This window comes from Trachypithecus francoisi, unplaced genomic scaffold, assembly GCF_009764315.1.
Source record: "Trachypithecus francoisi isolate TF-2019V2 unplaced genomic scaffold, Tfra_2.0 Lachesis_group11, whole genome shotgun sequence".
Classification (NCBI taxonomy): domain Eukaryota; kingdom Metazoa; phylum Chordata; class Mammalia; order Primates; family Cercopithecidae; genus Trachypithecus; species Trachypithecus francoisi.
This window is the reverse complement of record NW_022681456.1, coordinates 38,274,759-38,301,924: the sequence shown is the minus strand read 5'-3', so window position 1 is coordinate 38,301,924 and position 27,166 is coordinate 38,274,759. Positions and strand designations below refer to the sequence as shown.

Genomic DNA, 27,166 nt, shown 5'->3' with positions numbered 1-27,166 from the left:
AACCTTGCTGTTTAATTTTTTTTTTTTTTGAGATGGAGTCTCGCTCTGTCGTCCAGGCTGGAGTGCAGTGGCACCATCTTGGCTCACTGCAACCTCTGCATCCTGGGTTCAAGCGACTCTCCTGCCTCAGCCTGCTGAATAGCTGGGACTACAGCCATGCACCACCACGACCGGCTAATTTTTGCATTTTTAGTAGAGATGGGGTTTCACCATATTGGCCAGGCTGGTCTTGATCTCCTGACCTCCGGTGATCCAGCAGCCTTGGCCTCCCAAAATGCTGAGGTTACAGGTGTGAGCCACCGCTCATGACCGTTAAGATAATTTATAGTTTAAACTTCATTAATCAATTGTATATTGTCAACATCAGGGATGGCTTTTATCACTGTGTTATTTCATTTTTGTTCTGCTAATCAACAATTTTATGTACAAGGTAGTGCATATGTTAAACAGTAAGTGCACCAGAATTATGAATCTAAATCTTTCCTAAGGAGGTGTGCTGATAGCTGCTTAATGGGAGAAAGGATTTTTTTTTTTTTTTTTTTTTTTGAGACGGAGTCTTGCATTGTCTCCCAGGCTGGAGTGCAGTGGCCGGATCTCAGCTCACTGCAAGCTCCGCCTCCCGGGTTTATGCCATTCTCCTGCCTCAGCCTCCCGAGTAGCTGGGACTACAGGCGCCCGCCACCTCGCCCGGCTAGTTTTTTGTATTTTTAGTAGAGACGGGGTTTCACCATGTTAGCCAGGATGGTCTCGATCTCCTGACCTCGTGATCCGCCCACCTCGGCCTCCCAAAGTGCTGGGATTACAGGCTTGAGCCACCGCGCCCGGCCTTTTTTTTTTTTTTTAATTAGAGGGGAGGATATCAAAGTGGAAGAAAAGGACCTTCTTGAAAATGAATACTATCGGCCGGGCGCGGTGGCTCAAGCCTGTAATCCCAGCACTTTGGGAGGCTGAGACGGGCGGATCACGAGGTCAGGAGATCGAGACCATCCTGGCTAACATGAGGAAACCCCGTCTCTACTAAAAAAATACAAAAAATTAGCCGGGCAAGGTGGCGGGCGCCTGTAGTCCCAGCTACTCGGGAGGCTGAGGCAGGAGAATGGCGTGAACCCGGGAGGCGGAGCTTGCAGTGAGCTGAGATCCCGCCACTGCACTCCAGCCTGGGCGACAGAGCGAGACTCCGTCTCAAAAAAAAAAAAAAAAAAAAAAAAAAAGAAAATAAATACTATATAATTTCAGTTATTACTGGCTTATAATTGTGCTTTTTCTGATACAGTAATTCCAGTTCCATTTGTAATGCAAAATATTTTTGGAAATGTAACATTACTTTTAGAGACAAACATCATCGACTTGGGCTCAGAACTCTTATAATAGCAGGGAATATTGTGTAACATAATGCTTGCTATATTTTGCTGTTTTAAAAAATGATACATTTATGTTTGTTTTGAAGTGGTAGATTTTTTAAAAGATTAGACTTAAAAGCCCCAAGAGTTGGTTATTTGTAGTATTCTGCAAATAAAAACATCTTCACTCCTACTCACAGTTTTAAACAATTCAGATTCTATCCCTTTGCTATAATTCTTTGATGATGTAATATTAATTCTTGCCAAAGAGGCACCTAACAATAGAAATACTTTCGATAATTTACTGAAATTTCAGTTCACAGTTACTGAGGTAGAAGCTGGCCGTGTTTTTCCACTAAAAGATACAAAAATTCACCCAAGTGTATTGATTCAAAGACATGCATTTTTTCATCAGCAGTTTTATAATAATCACAATTCCCAAACCAAGCACTTTGTGGAAATTTGCTCCTTGCTATGTGTTTTTTCCTTACAAAGACTTTTCACCAGTAAGAATGTTACAAAGTAAGGTAAGAAAACAGTGTGGACTATGTCACAAATAGTTAATACAGTATACAGTATTAAGATAGTTTTTCTGGTCTCTAAAGAAATGGTACTTTAGAATTCAGTGTGTCTCAGAAATAATTCTGACCATTAAGTAAACATCAAAATTTTAATAAATAACATAAATGAAAAAACAAACACCTTTTAAAAATTGCTTATACCTAACAAAACAATTTCTTTGATGAAGGGTTTGGTTGGCTTTATCTTGGCAGTGTTCATTTTTATACAATTTTCGAATTGCATTTACTCCATTCTGATGAAATTCCACCTCTTTGGAATCACAGAAGAGATGAAACCAATACTGCTACAATATTGTGCCTTCCTGAAATGCTTCTATCCACCTAGTGAGAAGAGAAATCTGTTAGATTTGTAAAATCTAATCATCTGTCATGTGAACACCATATAGATGACAGCTGGGCCTGTGGACCTCATTACCATAACAACGTAGGTAAGATCTTTTTTTTATTTTTGGGACAGTTTGGCTCTCGTTGGTCAGGCTGGAGTGCAATAGCGCTATCTATATCTAGGCTCACTGCAACCTCTGCTTCCTGGATTCAAGCGATTCTTCTGCCTCAGCCTCCCGAGTAGCTGGAATTACAGGCTTGTGCCACCACGCCCGGCTAATTTTGTATTTTTAGTAGAGATGGGGTTTTTCCATGTTGGTCAGGCTAGTCTTGAACTCCCGACCTCAGGTGACTCGCCTGCCTCGGCCTCCCAGAGTGCTGGGATTACAGGTGTAAGCCACCGTGCCTCACCAGTAACATCTTTTCTTGTAGCAAAGTGGCCTTCTGCATACATGGAATTACTGTTTATTTGGTAATTTGGTCCAAAATTTAGCCTGGAAAGTGTGCTTCTCATTTCTGATAGGCATGAGGAAGGGACCATTTCATGTGTAAAAGTTCTATGAAGTCTTGATGCTACCAATTTATTTTGGAAGTTGATATGTCAGTGAAGGCTTTATTACGGCTTCTTTTTTATCAAATTCGGACTCAGTGCTTTAGCTCCCTGTCTCCTCCTACCTTAACTCTAGCAACCAGTTTCCTTGTATATCCCCCAGTCCAGATCTGTTTCAATATTTACAATTAAAAGGAATCTGGCATCTAGTGTTGATCAAAAGTTTGCATGCTAAATAAGAGCTTCTAGGCCAGGCACCGTGGCTCATGCCTGTAATCCCAGTACTTTCGGAGGCTGAGGCGGGCAGATCACCTGAGGCCAGGAGTTCGAGACCAGCCTGGCCAATATGGTGAAACCCTGTCTCTACTAAAATACAAAAATTAGCTGGGTGTGGTGGTGCGCGCTTATTATCCCAGCTACTTGGGAGGCTGAGGCAGGAGAACTGCTTGAACCCGGGAGGCAGAAGTTGCAGTGAGCTGAGATTGCGCCACTGAACTCCAACTGACAACTTAAATTTTGAGTTGTCTCCATGCCTTAAAGTAGGTCATTTTACAAGCAACTTCTTTTTCCTCACTACTAATGTAATTGCTTCTGAACTTTTTTTTCTTTCTTATGGAAATCTCATTTCTTACGTTATTATTTTATGTAGGCTGGGCATGGTGGCTAACAACTGTAATCCCAGCACTTTGAGAGGCTGAGATGGGTGGACTGCTTGAGCCCAAGAGTTTGAGACCAGGTTGGGCAACACTGCGAGACTCTGTCTCTATTTAAAAAAAAAAAAAAAAAAGTACAGACGAGAATCCAGAGAACTATGAACACTTGAAATCACTCAGTTTAATTAGTAAAAGCAACCTATAACAGATTCAGTTCAAATTTTAAGGAATTTTCAAAAATTTAATATTGAACATAAACAGCATATGTTATACTGCCATAGCAAGACTTTAAAAAACTCCCCAAATTTTCCACTAAAATTAATACATTTTAATATTCTGTCATGTATTTCAGAAAGCAATCCATATGATATTAATAAAGAGAAACTTATAATTTAGTCTGGGTCGATCTAAATTACAAGTAATCTGATTTCCTTTACCCAGCTACATGTAATTTTGTCTTGGTGGCATTTCTATCTTGTCAACTCAATGACATAAGCAAAAGATGATATACATTGAAAAGCGGTAATTTTTTTCAGTTTGATGAATACAGATTAAAATTATAAGAAAGCTAATATCTGACAGAATCTTATGGCAATTACTATTTTGTCTAAATAATTTTTATAGAAAAGATAGTTAAGTGACATAATTTTAAAATATTCTCCAGTAGCCAAAAGAAAATGTTTGGAAGAATAGCTATGTACTGTTGGATATCCTAAAATAGACTGAAAAGAGTCTTATAGAGTGTGTGTAACATTGTGCCTGGCTGGTACTCAGGATGTGTGCAATTCTGGTACATTAATCTTAACTGCCTTAAGAAACTAAAAGCCTTGCTTACTCAAAGCATTCTTTTTTATTTTCATGCACTTTTAAGCTTGTGGAGAACACATGAACACCTCTTCCTGAAAACAAAAATGTATTATTTTGTGAAGCCAAAGTAAAGAGTCAAATGAAAGAGAGATAAACTGAACTATTTTGTTCGAAAGAGACCTAATTTCACAGAGATAGATATGCATCTCTATGTTAAGCAAACTAATAACATCTAAGTAAAGATTCTTGCTGCAATTCTGAAAAGACTGTTTCAGCCTTTGCCATCTAAACTGATAGCCATTTCCTTTTACTCAGTCACCGGGAACAGCATGGGAGTCTCTTAATGTGTTTGACCTTTTCCCCAAAGAAGTTAGCGAGCAGCTGTTTCAGCTCCTGCTGTTCCATGGCACAATTGAATCGCTGGAATGCCAAAGTCCTGGAATGTTTCAAGGGAAGATTCTTACCCTCAAAGAAGGAGAGGTCAAATGCCTTGGCTTTCCTTCCTTTCAGCAGAGCAGCATCACGCTGCTTCCTCTGAAGTCATGTGTAGACAAAATACTTTATGCAGGACTACCTATTTTCTTTTCCCCTCTGCCTCCTGAAAGTAGTCCAGATACCCTTGCCTTGTCTTTAAAACAATTCTGAAGAGTTTGAATAATATATTAAATCTTTCTAATTAGAATCTCTGATTTAAATTTTGAGTTGTCTCCATGCCTTAAAGTAGGTCATTTTACAAGCAACCATTAAAAAACTGAAATCTCATGAATAAAAGAAAAATATGGCCAGATTACTTACTTCTGGGCTGAATGAGCATCCTCTGCTTTGAATAAATAAAATAACATGTTTTTGTGCCGTAACTGAAATACTTTAGACTCTGAATTCTCATCTTTAACTTGAATAACAGTGAATCCTAATAAAGGCTGACTCTCCAAAGCGGCCACGTCCTAATTTAAAAACACACAAATGGAGAAAGGTTTTTAGATTGAGACAAAATTCAGATTTGAAAACTCTTGATCTACATAGCTCTAATTTTAATTTCAGTTATCCACATATAAGGTAATAATTCTAACAACTTATTCATTTTTCATTTACTCAACAATATGCATTGAGCCACTCCCTCCCTAAGTACCCTATATGCCAGGCACTGTGGCACAGAATTTTTGGCATGTTCACATCTACTGAATTTTACAATATCCTCACTAAACCAAGGAAGGCACGTGATTATATTACTTTCATTTTATGGATGCAGAAAGTAAGCTATTTACCTGGATCCCACTAAGGAAAAGTGTGGACCCTAGAGCAGTGTTTTCATAGGATGGTGGAACACAGGGTGATCAGATAGGAGAAAAGGACAGAATTAGAGTAAACTGCTAGAAATTGTTTATCATCCAAAAAAGTCTATCTTATCTATGCTGCTGTCAGATCAATGCAATCTGAGGATGACAGTAAAGGGAATATCACCCAAGAGAGCTTGGCAGAAAGAAACACAGCTCTGCCTTTTTTTTTTTTTTTTTTTTTTTGAGACAGAGTCTCTGTCGCCCAGGCTGGAGGGCAATGGCGCGATCTTGGCTCACTGCAATCTCTGCCTCCTGGGTTCAAGCAGTTCTCCTGCATCACCCTCCCAAGTAGCTGGGATTACAGGCACTCCACAAATATTTTGTATTTTTAGTAGAGACAGGGTTTCGCCATATTGGCCAGGCTAGTCTCGAACTCCTGACCTCAGGTGATCCCCCTCCCTCGGCTTCCCAAAGTGCTGGGATTACAGGTGTGAGCCAATGCGCCTGGCTGCAGCTCTGCCTTTAGTAAAGTAATTAGTAGTTACACGACACACAAAAAATTGCATTTTAATAATATAGAAAATTCCTAACACATTTGAGAAAGAGCTCTCCAGGTACAAAGCAAGAACACTGTTCACGTTAAAAATTAACAGCAACAAGACTTCCCCCATCCAAAAGCAAAGCAAAAAATCATATGTAAAACAAACGGATTTTAAAATACTGTAATTACTTCCAGTTGGCATTAGAAAACCCCAAATTACTCATCTTTAGATTTCAGATCTTACCTCACTTGCAGCATATGTATATAGTACTTTATTTTTTATGACAAACCAAAAGTGTTTCCAGGGTTTTTTATTGCCCTTTGATCTGTACAAGTAGCCACTCATAGAAGAATCCTCTGTGTTTGCTGATACCTAGATAAGAAATCCCATGCAAAGTTTAATGGTTTTCAGACAAATTATAACAGCAAATTATTTGTAACCAATAGGTGCTGAAAACAATAACTGTAATGATAGAATGTTTCAGAATGAAATATATTTTCAAAGTGCTACTATACAAATTGAACTCTGCTATTAACATGAGCATAAAAAAGAAAAAAAAAACCATGTTAGAGGCAGTTATAGAATTTTACTTGGTTTAACTGTGCCTGCACGCGTTTGCGTGTGTTTCTTTGTGGGTTCATCTGTGTTTTCTGGGTTGGCAGGTGAAGAAAAATAGTTCCAGAAGACTAAAATGCTTTTCTAAAAGCTGGATTTGGGGACTGTATGTTTTTTATTGCTGTTATTTTGGGGCATCAGGGAAAATTATTTGAACTTTTAATTCTGTTCCTAAAAAACATTTTGGACTTCTAAAAAACCATACAAACAGAATAATAAACAGAAAATTCTATTAAGGAAGCTCATTTTAAGAATCAATCTTTGCTTCCCAAATTATAGTCAGAAAGAAAACAGGCTAATTTTTACTTCATAAAAAGTTGAAAATGTTTTCATCTCTACGCAAAAAGACAGCAAGCATTTATTTATTTATTTATTTATTGACAGACCGAGTCTTACTCTGTCACCCAGGCTGGAGTGCAGTGGCACAATCTCGGCTCACTGCAACCTCCACCTCCTGGGTCCAAGTGCTTCTCATGCCCCAGCCTCCAGAGTAGCTGGGATTACAGGCACGTACCACCATGTCCAGCTAATTTTTGTGTTTTTAGTAGAGAGAGGGTTTCACCACGTTGGCCAGGTTGGTGTTGATTTGCCTGCCTTGGCCTCCTAAAGTGCTGGGATTACAGATGTGAGCCATTGTGCCTGGCCTATTGATTCTAATAATGGTCATTCAAAGTTGTGTTTTTAAAAATGTAGGAGGAGTAGAGATATAAAAAAAAAGATTAGGATCTACCTTAGTAATGGTATGGCAGGCACATGCTTAAGGTGGCTTTCCATGACCCTTGCCGTAGAGAGTCACATTGTTGTACATTCTTCTCCTTTTGAGTGTGGACAGGATCTATGACTTGCTTCTAACTAAGAATTTGGTGAGGGTGATAGGATGTCACTCCCATGATCATGCTACATTATATATGGCCCTGTCTTGTTAGGAAACACTCTAGAAATTTTCTTCCTTGCGGGCTTTGAACAACTAAGTAGCAATGTTGAGAGGCCCCCATGGCAAGGAGCTGATGACCTCCAGCCAAAAGCTAGTAAGACGCCAGGGCCCCCAGTCTTGCAAGTGCAAGGAAATGAATTCTGTCAACAACCTGAATAAGTTTAGAAACAGACTCTTCCCCAGATGAGCCTCCAGATGAGAATTCAGTACTTGCCAAAACTTTGATTATAGCCCTGCAGAGGCCCAGCCAAGCCATGCCTGGACTCCTGAGATAATAAATGTATGTTGTTTTAAGCTGCTAGGTTTGTAGTAATTTATTATGCAGAAATGGAAAACTAATACAGGCGGGCCCTGTGAATTTTAAAAGTATATATTTAATCACATATTAATTGATGAATTATATTAATTTCTTATAAATTTCATGAAAATAATTATATATTGTTTAGTGGAAAATTTAAGATCTAACATTAAGTTAGAAATATTTGTTAAGCAACAGCAGGTTTCTATAAATACATCTTTATAAAGACTACCAAGTAATTTAAAAAACTAGAATTGTTTCCTATCTCAGTGAAAAAAAAGAGGAAAAAACCCAACTAAAATGTTTAACATTCAAATGAGATTTTGCTTAAAATATAGTTACATTGGAATCCTACCATGTTCTTATCTAAGTTGTTATTAATGTTGCTCAAAATATATTACATTTCTCCTTTATACCAATTTAGGATCAGTTTATTAGCCACACAAGAAGATCAACCATAATACTGAACAGCCATGACTAGACCTAGATTTTTAAAAATAAAACTGGTGTTCACCAACTTAATCACCTAACTGATACATAAAACATTTCTTCCAATGATTTGATTATTTACAAAGTAAATCAGGGTTGGGGGTCAGGGACTATAAAAGTACATATTGGGTACACTGTATAAGGCTCAGGTGATGGGTGCACTAAAATCTTAGACTTCACCATTATACAACTCATCCGTGTAACCAAAACCCATAGGTACCCCAAAAGCAATTGAAATTAAGAAAAAAAAAATCCAACTCAAAAGATGTAGTCTGCCATTACTGAGAGTACTGAGGCTCTCAATGTAATTCTAAAAAGAGGAGTTTCTAAAAATATTTTAAACATTACTAGAATAAGAACACAACTTCCCTGTTCCTCAAAAAGTTAAACATAGAATAACCATATGAGCAAGCAATTCTACTTCTGGGTATATACCCAAGATAAATGAAAACATATGTCCACACAGAAATTTGCACATGAACATTTCTATCAGCATAATTCGTAATAGCCAAAAGGTGGAAACAACCCAATATTCCACAAGAGATGGCTGGATAAACTGTGGTATACACAAACAATGAAATATTATTCAGACGTAACAAGAAACAAAGTATGGATACGGCTATAATTTCCATGAACCTCTAAAACATTGTGTTTCAACTGGGAATATACTCGTAACTTTACATAAGAAACATGATCTTGATCAAATTTTTAGAGTTCTTTCCTGCCACTACGTATGCTAGAACACCTCCTCAGTAAAAAAGCAAGAGAACCAAATTAAAAACTACTCTGCTGGCCACAAAACCAGCCAGGTGGACCTCCTTAATAAACTGATCTTAATGGAGTAGCCAAAATGGTAATGCTGTTTGTTCTTTGACACTTAAATTTGAGGAACTGGGATAGAGTATCAACGATGTCTGTGGATTACACCATTAGCAGGTCTAAGCATACAGGCTATTATCACTATTTAAAATTTTCTTTTAAAGGAAGTTTAAAGGAAAGACAACCTACTATCAGTGATATCAGCTGTGCATAACCAACCAACACCTACAAACCATGTAGATCAGTAAAGGCTAACAAAATGCCCAAAATATCCTGTGGATTTCTTCCCTCTGGCAAGGGTCCTGCTCAAAGTCATTTTTAAAAATTCATGCGTGTCCAACTTATCTTTACCTTCTATCACTGCTATTAAATGTTCTCTAAACCTTTCAACAGCCATTTTCTAAATGACTTAGGTCAGACAGGAGACCAAGCAAGACTGTGAGGCATCAGCCACATCCATCATCAGTATTAAAATTCATGACTTAATAGTTGTGGGAAATGACATCTTCCTTTATGAAAGAAAAACAGTGTATTATATGCATATGAATAATTCAGCCTCTATCACATTGCAAGTTTAATGGAAACACTTACTTCTTTGAGAGCAGCTGGGATTTTTTTCTGTTTCCTCCCTGATGGAATGCTATGTAAGACTGATGATAAGGCACTTGAAGGAGATTTGTGATTTCCAGGAGATCCAATCCTAGGGGAGTGCTGGTGATCTAGAACAAACCAGGCACACTTATGTAGGCAGTGCTCAGCATTTTGCAATTCAATTTCATTCAAATCCATAACACTGTTGCATAAAATATCCATGGAAGGACATTAAGAAACAACATTGATAGCTCCTGGAAAAGGACAATGGATGGCTGGGAGTTGAGTGGAAGGCAGACTTTTTACTATCCATGGTTTTATACTTTTTGAACTTTAAACCACGTGAAAGGATTACTCTTGCATGCCTTTAGAATTATGAAAAGTGACTATACTACCAACTTAAAAAAAAAAATCCAAAAAACCTTCCCTATTGACATAAACCCCAAAGAACCCTGGTACTGTTAAGTGTTTAGATACTAGACCAACTCCAATGAACAAAGTAGTTAAAAGGGGGCTATTGGACATGGATGAAGAAGTAATGAATTCTGATTGTAGAGGTTGAGGGAAACCTGAGAAGATAATAAGATAAAAGTTGGCTGGCTGGGCATGGTGGCTCACGCCTGTAATCCCAGCACTTTGGGAGGCCAAGGTGGGCGGATCAAGAGGTCAGGAGATCGAGACCATCTGGCTAACACGGTGAAACCCTGTCTCTACTAAAAATACAAAAAATTTAGCTGGGTGTGGTGGTGAGCACCTGTAGTCCCAGCTACTCAGAAGGCTGAGGCAGGAGAATGGAGGGAACCCAGGAGGCAGAGCTTGCAGTGAGCCGAGACTGCGCCACTGCACTCCAGCCTGGGTGACAGAGCGAGACTCCATCTCAAAACAAACAAACAAACAAAATAAAATAAAAGTTGGCCATGAAGGAATAAGTAGGAATTTGCCAGGTTAAAACAAGCAGGAGGAACACTGCACACCAAGAGGTCAGTGTGAGCAAAGGCAGAAAGGTATGAAATTAAATAATCTATTTGGAGAATAATGAGGCCAGATTAAAAAAGGGAGCTGGTTTGAAGGAAACTGGACTGTTGTTTATACGTTTTAGGCTGGGGAGTGACATGAGCAGATTAAATTTGGAAAAACTGATTATATCTGGCAGTACTAAGGAGAAAGGACTAACAGCAGGAAAACTTGTTAGGAAATTATTATAGTTGTCTAGATGAGAGATAACAAAGGCCTTATTAGGGCTGGGATGTAGAAATCAAGACAAAGACTTTTGACGATAAAATTGACAAGAGTTACTAACCAAATGTGTATAGGTGATGAGGAAGGAGAATTCAAAGACGAATTTTGAATGTCTGCAGTTTATACCATATACCCAGACTAACGGGAGGAACATAAAGGAAGAGATGGATGGATCTTCTTGGAAAATGTACACAGACAATAAATTATTAATCTAGAAATATGCACACTCTGAAATATCATGTCATCCAGCACTTGGGGAGGCTGAGGCAGGTGGATCATTTGACGTCACAAGTTCGAGACCAGCTTGGTCAACATGGTAAGACCCCCATCTCTACTAAAATACAAAAATTAGCCAGGCATGGTCACGCGTGCCTGTAATCCCAGCTACTCAGGAGGCTGAGGTAGGAGAATCGCTTGAACCTGAGAGGTGGAGGTTGCAGATTGCGTCACTGCACTCCAGCCTGGGCAACAGTGGAAGACCCCATCTCAAAATAAATAAGTAAATAAATAAATAAAATTTAGATCCTACAGTTTTCAGGAATTTAACTAAAAATCTCTTCCCAAAACATAGACCTGAGCAGTCCTGCTAAGCTGCATTCATTTTACTGGAGGACACCTACAAATAAGGAGCAGGGAAACAGGAAGTATCATTTCGTGTTTGGTCAAAAAGCTGCACATTCAGATGTACAGGAAGATCTCACTGAATCAGTTCAACTGACTAGAATTAAGCTAACGAAGTGCCACCTAATACGCTTCCACAGAGAATTACTTTACATATAGGTAAAATGATTTGTAATGAGCACGCTATCGTGTGAAACTATAGAGACTTCAAAATTACTTGAAAGTGCAGATGACATGATTGTATATTTAGAAAACCCCATTGTCTCAGCCCAAAATCTGCTTAAGCTGATAAGCAACTTCAGCAAAGTCTCAGGATACAAAATTAATGTGCAAAAATCACAAGCATTCTTATACACCAGTAACAGACAAGCAGAGAGCCAAATCAGGAATCAACTTACATTCACAATTGCTTCAAAGAGAATCAAATACCTAGGAATCCAGCTTACAAGGGATGTAAAGGACCTCTTCAAGGAGAACTACAAACCACTGCTCAGTGAAATCAAAGAGGACACAAACAAATGGAAGAACATACCATGCTCATGGATAGGAAGAATCAATATCGTGAAAATGGCCATACTGCCCAAGGTGATTTATAGATTCAATGCCATCCCCATCAAGCTACCAATGACTTTCTTCACAGAATTGGAAAAAACGGCTTTAAAGTTCATATGGAACCAAAAAAGAGCCCGCATTGCCAAGACAATCCTAAGTCAAAAGGACAAAGCTGGAGGCGTCACGCTACCTGACTTCAAACTATACTACAAGGCTACAGTAACCAAAACAGCATGGTACTGGTACCACAACAGAGATATAGACCAATGGAACAGAACAGAGTCCTCAGAAATAATACCACACATCTACAGCCATCTGATCTTTGACAAACCTGACAAAAACAAGAAATGGGGAAAGGATTCCCTATTTAATAAATGGTGCTGGGAAAATTGGCTAGCCATAAGTAGAAAGCTGAAACTGGATCCTTTCCTTACCCCTTATACGAAAATTAATTCAAGATGGATTAGAGACTTAAATGTTAGACCTAATACCATAAAAACCCTAGAAGAAAATCTAGGTAGTACCATTCAGGACATAGGCATGGGCAAGGACTTCATGTCTAAAACACCAAAAGCAACGGCAGCAAAAGCAAAAATTGACACATGGGATCTAATTAAACTAAAGAGCTTTTGCACAGCCAAAGAAACTACCATCAGAGTAAACAGGCAACCTACAGAATGGGAGAAAATTTTTGCAATCTACTCATCTGACAAAGGGCTAATATCCAGAATCTACCAAGAACTCAAACAAATATACAAGAAAAAAGCAAACAACCCCATCAAAAAGTGGGCAAAGGATATGAACAGACATTTCTCAAAAGAAGACATCCATACAGCCAACAGACACATGAAAAAATGCTCATCATCACTGGCCATCAGAGAAATGCAAATCAAAACCACAATGAGATACCATCTCACACCAGTTAGAATGGCAATCATTAAGAAGTCAGGAAACAACAGGTGTTGGAGAGGATGTGGAGAAATAGGAACACTTTTACACTGTTGGTGGGATTGTAAACTAGTTCAACCATTATGGAAAACAGTATGGCGATTCCTCAAGGATCTAGAACTAGATGTACCATATGACCCAGCCATCCCACTACTGGGTATATACCCAAAGGATTATAAATTACTCTACTACAAAGACACATGCACACGTTTGTTTATTGCGGCACTATTCACAATAGCAAAGACTTGGAATCAACCCAAATGTCCATCTGTGACAGACTGGATTAAGAAAATGTGGCACATATACACCATGGAATACTATGCAGCCATCAAAAAGGATGAGTTGCGTCCTTTGTAGGGACATGGATGCAGCTGGAAACCATCATTCTTAGCAAACTATCACAAGAAGAGAAAACCAAACACCGCATGTTCTCACTCATAGGTGGGAACTGAACAATGAGATCACTTGGACTCGGGAAGGGGAACATCACACACTGGGGCCTATCATGGGGAGGGGGTAGGAGGGAGGGATTGCATTGGGGAGTTATACATGATATAAACGTCATGCACATGTACCCTAGAACTTAAAGTATAATAAAAAAAAATAAAATAAAAAAAAATAAAAAAAATAAAAAAAAAAAAAAGAAAGTTAAAGTTCCCTTTTACTGTTTCAAATGTTTTACCCTGTAATTCATTTCTACAGTTTTCTTAGCAAAACCTTTTATACAGACTAAAACCAAATTTCAGCCCAACCTCTCCCAGAATTACAACAAAATATGATTAAGAAAGCTTACTATAAATTTGGAGATAAATATCAACAATCATATTGCTAATGTACCAAAGGTGTTTCTGTCAGAAGGTTGTTTGAAAACATCTGAGGAATAAAGGAATTTTTGGTTAAATCTTTACTTATATATTACCTAATTTCTGCAGTTCTTGGAAACAATGTTCACATACTCTTGCTGGTTGATTTTTCAGGTAATCTAAGCCATACTTATTGGATGAACAAGCTTGGCATACAATCTGAAAACACATTGGAATTACTCCATTAATTTCATTAGAATAACCTGTGTTTCCAAACCATAAAGTATGTTACAATTTATAGTGCCATCCACTTTTCAAAACAGTTTCAGAGTCACTGAGTCTCACTTTGTCTCAATAATAACTCTAAGGAGTTCAAGCATATAGTGAACTAATGCATGGTACCACCCTTGAAAGATGATGGGGCAACAGATGATTACTTACAGAGGGCTGACTACATAAAATAATAAAGTCAAGGAGTTAATACATGCAAAATGCTTAGAACAGTACCTGGCATGCAAAAAAGCCTGTGAGGTATACTGATCACCATCATTGTCACCATCATAATCATCACTGCTGCAGCAACGACCACATCTCTGCTCCTCTACCAAGTTTTTGGGCTCCGTACTAAATGCTCTTTAAATAGACCCTCATTTAATCTTTAGAGTAACTCTCTGACGTCACTGTTTCTACACCCATTTTACTAATGAGATCATGAAGGCTTAGAAACATCACTAGGGATAACTTCAACACTGAACATTCCCCCTACTGAATACTATAGATACTTAGTACTAGAGAGATGCAGTTTAAATAATAGCTGTAAATAATAGCTGTAAATGTGAGGGCCGATTTAATTGTGGATTTGTTAGATTTCATTTTTGAATCAAAGTTATTTATTATTGATGTTCTAATGTAACTCTGAAGTTGGAGGGTGGAAGTTCACTAAGAAGATTCCCCCTGCCCCTAAATATTTAGAGAAAACACCATTCATGTTTTCTACCATTAACATAATAATTGTTATTGTTATTCTTGAACTATAATGGTTTACGAGGGGAAATATGCTTCCTCACTATGTACAGCCTGGAGACAGTGAAGACCACAATGGAGATGGGTGTTATCTTCGCCAACCTTTCCACAGGCCCGGCAGTGGTGTCGTCTCCAGGTGAGAGTAAATTCACTTGTGCAGATCATACACATTGTGGCCCTGGTATCTGGAATCCAGATGGGAGCCTTCGACCCAAGAGGACTAACTTCCTCTTTATTTTCTGAGTCTGCCTGCGGAAGAAGAACAGCTTCTGATCATCTCCATGCACACTGCCTGCCTTTTTATTCGGCAGTGTCATCTCACACTACCACTAAGATGGGGATGAGGGCCAGGCACAGCGGCTCACACCTGTAATCCCAGCATTTTGGGAGGCTGAGTCCAGCGCATCACATGAGGTACGGAGTTCCCGACCAGCCTGGCCAACATGGTGAAACCCTGTCTCCACTAAAATACAAAAATTAGCTGGGGGTGGGGGCCAGTGCCTGTGATCCCAGCTACTCAGGAGGCTGAGGCAGGAGAATTACTTGAACCTGGGAGGCGGAGGTTGCAATGAGCCGAGATTGTGCCACTGCACTCCAGCCTGGGCGACAGAGTGGGACTCTGTCTCAAAAAAAAAAAAGATGGGGATAAAATATGGGCTATTGGCTGAGAGAGGTGGCTCACGCCTGTAATCCCAGCACTTTGAGAGGCCAAGGCAGTCAGATCACAAGGTCAAGAGATCAAGACCATCCTGGCCAACATGGTGAAACCCCGACTCTACTAAAAATAGAAAAATTAGCTGGGCATGGTGGCACGTGCCTGTAAGTCCCAGCTACTCGGGAGGCTGAGGCAGGAAAATCGCTTGAATCTGGGAGGCAGAGGTTACAGTAAGCCGAGATCGTGCCACTGTACTCCAGCCTGGCGACAGCAAGAGTCTGAAGAAAGAAAGAGAACGAAAAGAAAGAAAGAAAAAGAAAGAGAGAGAGAGAGAGACAGAAAGAGAAAGAAAGAAAGAAAAAGAAAGAAAGAGAGAGAGAGAGGAGGGAGGGAGGGAGGGAGGAGGGAGGGAGGAAGGAAGGAAGGAAGGAAGGAAGGAAATAAATAAATAAATACGGGCTATTGGCCAGGCACAGTGGCTCACACCTGTAATCTCAGCACTTTGGGAGGCTGAGGCAGGTGGAAAACCTGAGGTCAGGAGTTTGAGACCAGCCTGGCCAACATGGTGAAACCCCATCTCTACTAAAAATATAAAATTAGCCTGGCGTGGTGGCGCATGCCTGTAATCCCAGCTGCTTGGGAGAGTGAGGCAGGAGAACACTTGAACCCAGGAGGCAGAGGTTGCACTCCAGCCTCGGCAACAAGAGCGAAATTCCATCTCAAAAAAAAAAAAAAAAAAGAAAAGAAATATGGGTTATTATATTTTTCATGTGCTCAGAATACTAAGTTTAGCTACAATCTAAAAATCTTCTAATGCAAAATTAACTTAAAAAGATGATTGTGGTCATGGGATGGCAGCTGTTTAGTTGAACCTTAAACTATTTCGTATTTTCTAAATTTCCTACAATGAAGTTTTATAGCTGAGAAAATACATGAATATGCTAGATGCTATCACAGACTTGCAGTGAGACATTACTAGAAGGATAAACTTTCAGTGCTGAAATCAGACATTAATCTGTAGAGTAACTCTCTGATGTGCCGCCCAATCATTCTCTGAAACACATGCTGCTTTCCTAAACCCCTGTGAAATGTTTAAGGTAAAAACTTTGAAATGCACTGGGGAAAAAAAAAAAAAAAAGAAGACAATACCTCATCAAGACTCCTACTAGGACAGAAGGTGATTCTTTTCTTGGCATACTCTTCTATTGCCCTGGAAATCGCTTCTAGCCATTCATCCCTTTCTGTGGCAGAACTGTTGGGGGCAAAAGGTTTCATCAACCAGATGTCAGCTTTTGTTTTTTTGCCTTTTTCTTCTTTTCTTTCTCCCATGGCAACAGATCCCACCACCCTCCAACAACACTAGTCAAAAAAGCAGCAACTCGGAGGTTTCGTGAACAGATCAGAACAGACAACAAAGAACCCATGATGCATTTTAGCAAATACGATGCTTATTTTTTTCTTTCCAAAAGTTCTGCTTTATATTAAATAGCTTTTGAACTCTCCTCAATTTGGAAATACTTTTGGTTTGGTTTAAAGGATAATTGTACAATTAATAATTATGATTATTTATACAGCCAGGGAGTTTCTTAAGACATCATACTAGAATTTTAAAAGATTCTAATAGGTCAAGTTTCAAATTCCAATTTATAGCATAGAATACTAAATATCTTTAGATTACTAATTACTAAAACTTTCTAGAAAGGGCACTGGGGTGAAGGGAACATTTTTTTTGTATTAGAAAGCAGATGTTGACAAAGCCGTTCACATAGGAAAGGCAGCAGCTGTTGTTAGGGCTTCTCTACCTATTTCACCCACCAAGTTCTCTGTCCCTACCCAGCTCATCCAGCTCATCAGGAAATATCTTTTCATTCAGCGCCAGATGGGAATGGGCTAAACAGGGGCAAGCTTGGTCAGACAAGGGTATTTTTTTTTCTCTGTTTTTCCAGCCATGCCTCTTTCCCAAAACCATGCTAACTCCAAATTATTACTGGTATCAGCATACTTACGAAACCACTGTTTACATTTTGTTTTGTATGTTTAAAACTGAGAGGCACATGTTAGGTATTATAAATAAAAATAAATATATAAATCTATATATACACAGTAGAGAAAGAGCAGAAAAGAGGAAGGGAGAGGGAACGAGAGAAAGACTTTAATAAATAATTAAAACTCCATCATAATAAAACAAAATTGATCAGAATGGGACTGTGACTGTGTTAAAAAAAAAAAAAAAAAAAGTCTGTAGTTTAATTTAGAAAGGGATTTTGAGGTATACAGAAGTAAAATCGGCCAGGCACGGTGGCTTACGCCTGTAATCCCAACACTTTGGGAGGCTAAGGTGGGTGGATCATTTGAGCTCAGGAGTTCGAGACCAGCCTGGCCAACATGCTGAAACCCTGTCTCTACTAAAAATACAAAACTTAGCCGGGTGTGGTGGTGCATGCCTGTAATCCCAGCTACTCGGGGGGCTGAGGCAGGAGAATTGCTTGAACCAAGGAGGTGGAGGTTGTAGTGAGCTGAGATAGTGCCACTGCACTCCAGCCTGGGTGACAGAGCAAGACACTGTCACGAAAAAAAAAAAAAAAAAAAAAGAAAGAAAGGCAGAAGTAAAATGACCTGATATCTGCAATTTGTTTTAAAATAGAAAATTACGAAACAGGAAAATCAGTGGCAAAATCTTGATCGTTATTTTTAGTTTTGGTGACTGAATATGCAGTTTTTGGTATTATGTGCCCTAACTTTAAGTATATTTGAACTCTTAAACAGTGTTTCTAAAATAAAAAATTCCGCCATTAATAATGGTACATATAGACATATGTTGCTGTATTTCAGAAAACACAGGGCAGGTCAAGATTAGAAACCACTCACCTTGCCTACAATCATCATTCTCAGAAAGCGCCTCCCTAATCCATGGCTTGAGTGCCATTTAGAATGTTCATTCACATGGATTAAAAAAGGTAGAAATCCAGTTTACAAATAAAATTTTGAAACACATTTCTCAAATTTTCGTTATATACGAAGAACAACAAAAAACAAATAACCCCTTTCTCTCTAAACCAAACAAAACCCTGCCTTATTTACCGCTACTATTGTAGCATTACTTCCAAAACTGGATGCCATTTAACAGTTACTACGTCAGCCAGCTCTGCTAAATGCTTAGCAAATGTCACCATGTCTCACCCTCAGAGCTTCCCCATGAAATATACATTGGATCTTACACCCCCTGCCCCCAACTACAACATCACCACCCACCTTCACCATTTACAGGTAAGGAAACTGAGAATTAGTAACGTTTCATAATTTGCTTTATAGACAACAGACTACTAAGTGATGAGCTGGTATTAAACCCAAGTGTAGTTAAGGACTGAACCTCTCACCACCAGGTCATTGCTAGCCTCTGCTCATGTTCTCTGCAGAACTACATGATGAGAATACACGCTAAGGGTTCCAAGCAAACATTCATAAAAATTACCATCTCTCCCTCCCTCCCCGACTCCTCACCAGAAGAGTAACAGAAAGTAGAGAGGCAGATGGTAAATTTGAGAATTGCTGTTGGATTCTTCTGGAACCCGGGGAGCATGTGGAATGTGATTCAACTGTGCAAATCATGTCACATATGCTGTTCTTTCATTTAATCATTCCTGGCTCTCTCCTGTGTGGGGTTCTGCCAAGACAATGTTTACCAGCTCTTGATAACACATTTCTCACAGACCACACACATTTGCCCGCAGCATCCAGTGGAGATATTCTAGTCTCCTTTTGTAACATGATTAGCAGAAGAATCAGCATCTTCTTCAAACTGAAAAACTGTTAAGTCAAGTATTATTTTCTTTATAGAATGTGTATAGTACAAGAAAGCAGATTTGTGTCCAGTAAGTACCACTTTCCCAATGACTGCTATGAACTGCCAAGGGTTAAAAACCTGGCCAGGCATGGTGGCTCATGCCTGTAATCCCAGCACTTTGGGAGGCCGAGGAGAGCAGATCACCTGAGGTCAGGAGTTTGAGACCAGCCTGGCCAACATGGCAAAACCCCATCTCTACTAAGAATACAAAAATTAGCCAGGCATGGTGGTGTGCACCTGTAGTCACAGCTACTCAGGAGGCTGAGGCAGGAGAATCACCTGAATCTGGGAGGTGGTGGTTGCAATGAGCTGAGATCGTGCCACTGCACTCCAGCCTGGGCAACAAAGTGAGACTCTGTCTCAAAAAAAAAAAAAAAAAAAAGGGTTAAAAACTCTTCAATAGAGAGGATTTGGGGTTGTTCGACCATGCCACACCATTTACTACTTGGACTAACTGCAGGATGCCTCTGAGGTTCAAAGGCCACATCACTTTGATTTGTGAGTAATGTTCACTAGGAGCCTACAAAGCCGGGACCTAAGCCAAGAACTGGGCACACAAAATATACCTCACTCGTAAGGATGCACACTGAATTGAGGTGAAACATGTAATTAACATATGATGTAACAAATGTAGATAAATAACATAGAAGTAGTAAATTACCTCATGTAAGTAACAGGGATGGCTTTGCAAAGGTGATGACAAAGTTAGGGCTTGAAGAGTTACAGGAGTTTGGCAGGGCACTCTGTCTCTCTGTGTACCCTCATTCAGTCTGCCAGGTGTGGTACTCTAAGCTGATGGTGCCCAAATATATGCCTCTGGCCCCGACTCCCCTCTGAAATCCAGATCCTTAGAGAAACTGCCCCTTGATGGCTGCATTTGGATGTTGCATAGGCACCTTACATTCTACATGCACACTTGAAACTCAACTCCCAATCTCTCCCCTAAAGCTGCTCCTCTCCCAGTGCTCCCTGTCACAGTGCATGGTACCACCTCCCAATTCATAGTATATGCTAGAGTCTCCTCTGAAGAACTCCTCTTATACCCTGTGTCCAATCAGTCCCCTGCTTTAGGCCACCTCCCAAACCATATTCCATGCAGCAGCCAAAAACTCTTTAAAAACTGCCAATCTGATCACATCATTCCCTTGTATAAGCCTTTCAGTGGCTTTCTGTGGCTCTTAGGCTAAAGAGCAAATCCCACAAGATGGTTCTGCAGCATCTAAGTCACCTGTCCCTCCAGGCTTGTCCTGGGTCATTCTCCTTCTCATTCTTGAGCTCATGCCACACTGGCCTTCCAATTCTCTGAATATGTCATGCCCCTTCTCACCTAAGGACCTTTGTACACAGTGCTCCTAATGACCAGGAGGCTCTTCCTTTTTCCTCTTTGCCCCTCTGACTCCTACTTATCTTTCCTAAGTCAATATAAACAGCAAGGGTTGTAGGGAAGAGGCTGCCCTCTCTTCCCCATTGTAGTTTAAGGTGCTTTGCTTTACAGCCTCCTAGCCCCCGGTACTTTTTCTGTGCATAATTTAATCACCCAATACTTAATTGTGTTAATATTAGCTAAGTGCATGTCCTCCTCCACGGAATGTCAGCTCAGTGAAGGAAGGGCCCTTTTAAGTTTTCTTTTTCTTTTCTTTTTTTTTTTTTTGAGACAGAGTCTCGCTCTGTTGCCCAGACTGGAGTGCAGTAGTACGATCTCGGCTCACTGTAACTTCTACCTCCCAAGTTCAAGCAATTCTCCTGCCTCAGCCTCCTGAGTAGCTGGGATTACAGGCGTATACCACTATGCCCAGCTAATTTTTATATTTTTAGTATAAGATATTAAATGGGGTTTCACCATGTTGGCCAGGCTGGTCTTGAACTCCTGACCTCAAGTGGTCCGTCTGCCTTGGCCTCTCAAAGTGTTGGGATTACAGGCATGAGCCACTGCACCCAACTTGACCCTTTTAATTTTTAATCTACTGTGTCCTGATGCCCAGCACAATGCCTGGCCCAAGGTAGAGGCTCCATACTCCTTACTGAACAAAGGGATGAACTGCAGGTGGAGGTAACACCTGTGGAAGGCAGACAGCGGTGGAGTTGGCTGGCATGCATGGAGTCACACGCAGATCTGTGCTGATAGAGCACGCAGTGTGTTGGTGGGAGGGGACGGAGAGACTTAATAGGGATGAGGCCTCCTTACCCCCTTTAATATGGGATGCAGTACCAGACTAACTGGTTGGAGGAATATGGAAGGAGAGCATGGCATACCAATGACATTCAATATGCCTTAGCTCTCTTTCCCTCATGCCAGCTTGATCCTCCCTTGGAAATTTATTTTTCCTTTATCGAGAACTTTCCAGTTCAATCATTTCTCCTGCAGAGCCCACATTCAGCCCATTATTGGGCTTTTTCTGATTCATACCATTGTTCATCATTGTAAACCAAGACACACCATCATCTACTGCCCACTCACTACCTGGTTGCCCAGCTTCTACTCTAGTCTCCTGATGGTCTGTCTTCTACAAAGAAGCCGGTGTGATCTTTTACAAATATAAAATAGATATTATCACTTAGCTGAAAACTCTTAAAAATGCAATGACCTTACTATGGGTGGCCCCCACCTCTTGCCCCCAAACTGTAAGTCACATTTAATCTCCCCTGGTACTAGGGGAGTACTAGGCTCTCCCCGGAGTACTAGGCTCTACCTATACTGGATGTCTTGCTGCTTCTTTAACATACTACACCCTTACATACCTCCCTGGTATGTCTTTTGTTCTTGCTGTTCCTTCCATCTAGGATTTGCTTCTGGTCTCTGATGCTCCTCAGAGATAACTTTTCTGATCCCCCCTCACCCCATAAAAGTTCTTGACCTCATCACTTTCTATCTGCTCAGCCTACTTTATTCTTCTTTATAACACTGAACACTCCAAATTATTTATATGTGCATATATATATAAACCCGATTATTGTGTATCTCCCACTTTAGAATAAAGGCTTATCCTTAAAGGCAGGGATTGCACATCCCCAGCTCCTGGACAGGGTAGGTGATGCCCAGTAAACATTTGTCGAATGGTTGATAGTGGACAGTCTCCTTCCCTAATTGCTCTCCATCTGCCAGTCTCCAAACAATGATTTCCTCTCATCACTAAAGTTAGACTCAGCAATGATTGCTCTCAGTTATCACTGCTTATCACTGAGCCCCAGACTACTAACAAAAAGACAAACATTGCCTGGACCAGCTGGCCGCTTGCTGCCGTGGCTACACCGTCTCACCCACTCATGTTACTACTGCTGCCATCCACAGAGGGCTGCTTCTTGGCAATAAGACTCCCAACTTTGAGGCACTGTTGGCTGATACAGCACTGTTGGCTGTATCTGTTCCCACGACTTTCTAGGAGACTCCTGTGGCATTCTTTTTTCCCACCCTCAGGACTCTACACCAGTTTACACCATGGAGCTTGGCAGAGCTGCAAAGCTGGCACCAGAATTCACCAAGAGCAATGTGAAGTTGATTGCCCTTGTAACAGACAGTGCTGAGGAACATCTTGCCTGGAGCAAGGATATCAATGCTTACGACAGTGATGAGCCAACAGAAAAATGCCCTTTTCCCGTCATTGATGGTAAGGATCAGGAAGGACCTTGCCATCTTGTTGGGCATGCTGGATCCTTCCGAGATGGAAGAAAAGGAATGGGTGTGAGAGCTTGTGGTGTTTATTTTTGCTCCTGATAAGAAACTGAAGCTGTCTACCCAGCTACCACTAGCAGCAACCTGGATGAGATTCGCGGGGTAGTTCTATCTCTCCAGCTGACAGCGGAAGAGAGGGTTACCACCCTGATGGATAAGAAGAAGGGAAACAGTTATGCTGCTGGGCATGGTGGCTCATGGCTGTAATCCGAGCACTTTGGGAGGCCAAGGCGAGCAGATCACTTGAGGTCAGGAGTTCCAAGACCAGCCTGGCCAACATGGTGAAACTCCATCTCTACTAAAAATCCAAAAAAAATTTAGCCAGGTGTGGTGGTGCACACCTGTGGTCCCAGTGACTCGGAACGCTAGGGCAGGAGAATTGCTCGAACCCAGGAGGTGGAGGTTGCAGTGAGTCGAGATTGCGTCACTGCACTCCTGGGCAACAAAGCAAGACTCTGTCACAAAAAGGAAAAAAAAAAAGTTACAGAAATATAAACCTTGATCAGAGCTGTTCATTACACCTGTCTGGTACTGATCTGGAAATCATGAACATCCAGGTATTTACCTGACAACCAAAGAAAGAAACATTTACTATAATTTCCTGAATTAGTTAATCTTAATAAAATAGATTACTGTTTTTCACCAAGGCTCATTTTTACTTGGGAAACAGAAGTGCAATTAAAACTTGACTTTTCTATAGGCATTTCCTCTTTGGAATTTTGAAAATAACTTTCTTGATTTTAAGAACCAAGCTCAAGCACTCACTGGGAACCTGATACATGGGGGTCTTAATGTTCTTTGAACTTTCTTTCTTTCTTTCTTTCCTTTTTTGAGATGGAGCCTCACTGTCGCCAGGCTGGAGTGCAGTGGTGCGATCTTGGTTCACTGCAACCTCTGCTTCCCAGGTTCAAGCAATTCTCCTCCCTCAGCCTCCTGAGTAGCTGGGACTACAGGTACGTGCCACCACACCCGACTAATTTTTGTATTTTTAGTAGAGACAGGGTTTCACCATGTTGGCCAGGATGGTCTCGATCTCCTGATTTCGTGATCCACCCGCCTCGGCATCCCAAAGTGCTGAGATTACAGGCGTGAGCCACTTTGCCCGGCCTTGTTCTTTGAACTTTTGTTCAAACTCCTCTATCCCTCAAAAATGAAAAAAGGGCTGAACGCAATCCTGCCTGTAGCACTTTGGGAGGCTGAGGCAGGCGGATCACCTGAGATCAGGAGTTCAAGACCAGCCTGGCTAACACGGTGAAACCTCATCTCTATTTTAAAATTTAAAAAGATGGCCAGACATGGTGACTCACACCTGTAATCCCAGCACTTTGAGAGGCTGAGGCAGGTGGATCACTTGAGGTTCGGAGTTCAAGACCAGCCTGGGCAACATGGTGAAACCCTGTCTCTACTAAAAATACAAAACTTAGCTGGGTGTGGTGGCACATGCCTGTAATCCCAGCTACTTGGGAGGCTGAGACACAAGAATCGCTTGAACCTGGGAGGCAGAGGCTGCAGTCAGCCGAGATCGTGCCACTGTACTCCAGTCTAGGCAACAGAGCGAGACCCTGTCTCAAAAAAAAGGAAAACAATAGAAAGAAAAAAGTCACAATGCCAAGTGATCGAGAGTTTACCTGCACTCTCTAAATATTGGTATCTGGTGGATGCTTCAGGTACCCCCAAGAGCTTTGCTTGTTCTGACTGGTAGCTACACAGCATTTGACAAACACTGCACACAGGTATTTGTCTTCTCCTGTCATCCTGTATGTCAGGCAGCAGTGGTTATTGCATTTCAGAGGAGTAACACACCCCAGGATGACTCTTGTCGTCCTCTGATTTTGGGAAATCAGACATTTGGTTTGAGTCCTTGACATTCATAGACATAAGTAAAATTATAAAGGTTGTCAGAAACACCTAGGTTCAAATCACAGCTCCATTGCTTACTACTCATGTAACGTTAGATGTGTTATTGCACCTCTCTGAGCCTCCATTTTTCTAATCTGGAAGATCAAGATAATACTCACCCTACCTTTGTACCTTTATCATGGAAGTTAGAAAACAAATAGCAAACAGAACATGAGCACTGTGACTGATGCAGAGTAATACATGATTCTGGCCACTACTCCATCTGCTCCTAAGATCCTAGCTGATTTTAGTGGTATGGACAATTGGAAACAGACTTCCTGGGTTCAAATCCTGGCTCTGCTGGTATAGATTAGTGGCTTTTCTCAGCATAGAATGGTTATAATAATAACAACTTGCCTCAACAGGTTGCTGTGAAGATGAAATGAAGTACTACACATAAGGTCTTTATGACAGCGCCTGGCATACAGTAAGTGTTATAAAAGCATTTGCTTCTATTTTTATTAGATCAAAGGTTAAATCTGAGAAGAGCGTGTCTCATTATTTAGATTGTGCAGTGGAGCATGCTATGACTATTGGCATCTCTCCCTTCACTAGTCAAACCTTCCCAAATACCCACTTCCGCCACTCAGTCAGTAACTCAATAATGTATTTTTATGAGTCATAGAGTTTCAGGTTTCCTTAGCACTTGAATTACATTATGGTAATATATTAAGTCACTGCAGATTCCGGTATGGGGCAAGGTGGTATCATAAATAACAATGGATTTCTTTTTTTTTTTTTTTTTTTTTTTTTTTTTTTTTTGAGACGGAGTCTCGCTCTGTCGCCCAATGGATTTCTTTTCCCTCCCTCCCTCCCTTCTTTCGGAGACGGAGTCTCACTCAGTCACCCAGGCTGGAGTGCAGTGGAGTGATCTCGGTTCACTGCAACCTCCACCACCCGGGTTCAAGTGATTCTCCTGCCTCAGCCTCCCGAGTAGCTGGGATTACAGGAACATGCCACCATGTCTGGCTAATTTTTTTGTATTTTTAGCAGAGATGGGGTTTCACCATGTTGGCCAGGCTGGTCTCAAACTCCTGACCTCAGGTAATCCACCTGCCTTGGTCTCCCAAAGTGCTTGACCACAGGCGTGAGCTACTGCACCCAGCTCATAACAATGGATTTAAAGCAAAAGACTTCAGTTTGCATCCTGGCTGTGTCAACTATGTATCCGTAAGACAGCAACTCCATTTATCTGTAATTTAGTTTCCTTACTTTTAATAGGAGATTACACCTACCTCATAGATTTGTTAGAACCTTTAAGTGACACATACAAATTTCCTAATAACCTATAAAGCACTAGGTTCTTAAAAACAATCTGAGGCCGGGCGCGGTGGCTCAAGCCTGTAATCCCAGCACTTTGGGAGGCCGAGACGGGCGGATCATGAGGTCAGGAGATCGAGACCATCCTGGCTAACATGGTGAAACCCCGTCTCTACTAAAAAAATACAAAAAACTAGCAGGGCGAGGTGGCGGACGCCTGTAGTCCCAGCTACTCGGAAGGCTGAGGCAGAAGAATGGCATGATCCCGGGAGGCGGAGCTTGCAGTGAGCTGAGATCCGGGCACTGCACTCCAGCCCGGGCGACGGAGCAAGACTCTCTCTCAAAAAAAAAAAAAAAAAAAAAACACACAATCTGAAATAGTCACTTAAAAAATGATCAGCAAAGCACTTTCACCATTGTTATTCTGTTCAGAAGAACATTTTAATCTCTGTGCTTCTAGCGTACTATTGCCTCAGCTCTCAGCCACTTCCTTGCGTGGTAAATCAAGAGTAAAACTGCACGGTATTGGGAAAGAAGAAACAAAAAGTCAGTAGTTAGCCTAAATGCAAAAACTGCTGGCAATATCTGACCCTGTTATACTGACAAAAATCTATTTTTATACATTCTTAAAATAGGCCAGGCACAGTGACTCACACCTGTAATCTCAGCACTTTGGGAGGCCAAGGCAGGAAGACTGCATGAGCTCAGGAGTTCAAGATCAGCCTGTGGAACATACGGAGACCCCATCTCTACAAAAAAAATTTTTTTTTTTTTTTTTTTGAGACAGAGTCTCGCTCTGTCGCCCAGGCTGGAGTGCAGTGGCCGGATCTCA

At 40.8% G+C, this 27,166-nt stretch overlaps 1 protein-coding gene across 2 annotated transcripts in view; it reads right to left on the bottom strand.

Annotated features, from left to right (window-relative positions):
* Window positions 1-1,991: 1,991 nt before the first annotated feature.
* The window catches only part of FGD6 (FYVE, RhoGEF and PH domain containing 6), a 135,792-nt gene continuing 110,617 nt past the window's right edge, over window positions 1,992-27,166 (bottom strand). Inside the window, exons 15-21 of one of the 2 annotated variants that reach the window (XM_033221024.1) lie at window positions 16,811-16,913; window positions 15,109-15,255; window positions 14,100-14,202; window positions 9,821-9,948; window positions 6,318-6,446; window positions 5,051-5,199; window positions 1,992-2,242 (exon numbers count right to left, since the gene is read on the bottom strand). In XM_033221024.1, the coding sequence (XP_033076915.1) occupies window positions 2,206-2,242; window positions 5,051-5,199; window positions 6,318-6,446; window positions 9,821-9,948; window positions 14,100-14,202; window positions 15,109-15,255; window positions 16,811-16,913 (796 nt within the window). In that variant the 3' untranslated portion in view covers window positions 1,992-2,205. Of the gene's footprint in view, window positions 2,243-5,050; window positions 5,200-6,317; window positions 6,447-9,820; window positions 9,949-14,099; window positions 14,203-15,050; window positions 15,256-16,810; window positions 16,914-27,166 lie in introns of those variants that run through there. The other variant, XR_004439669.1, reaches the window with a different exon arrangement.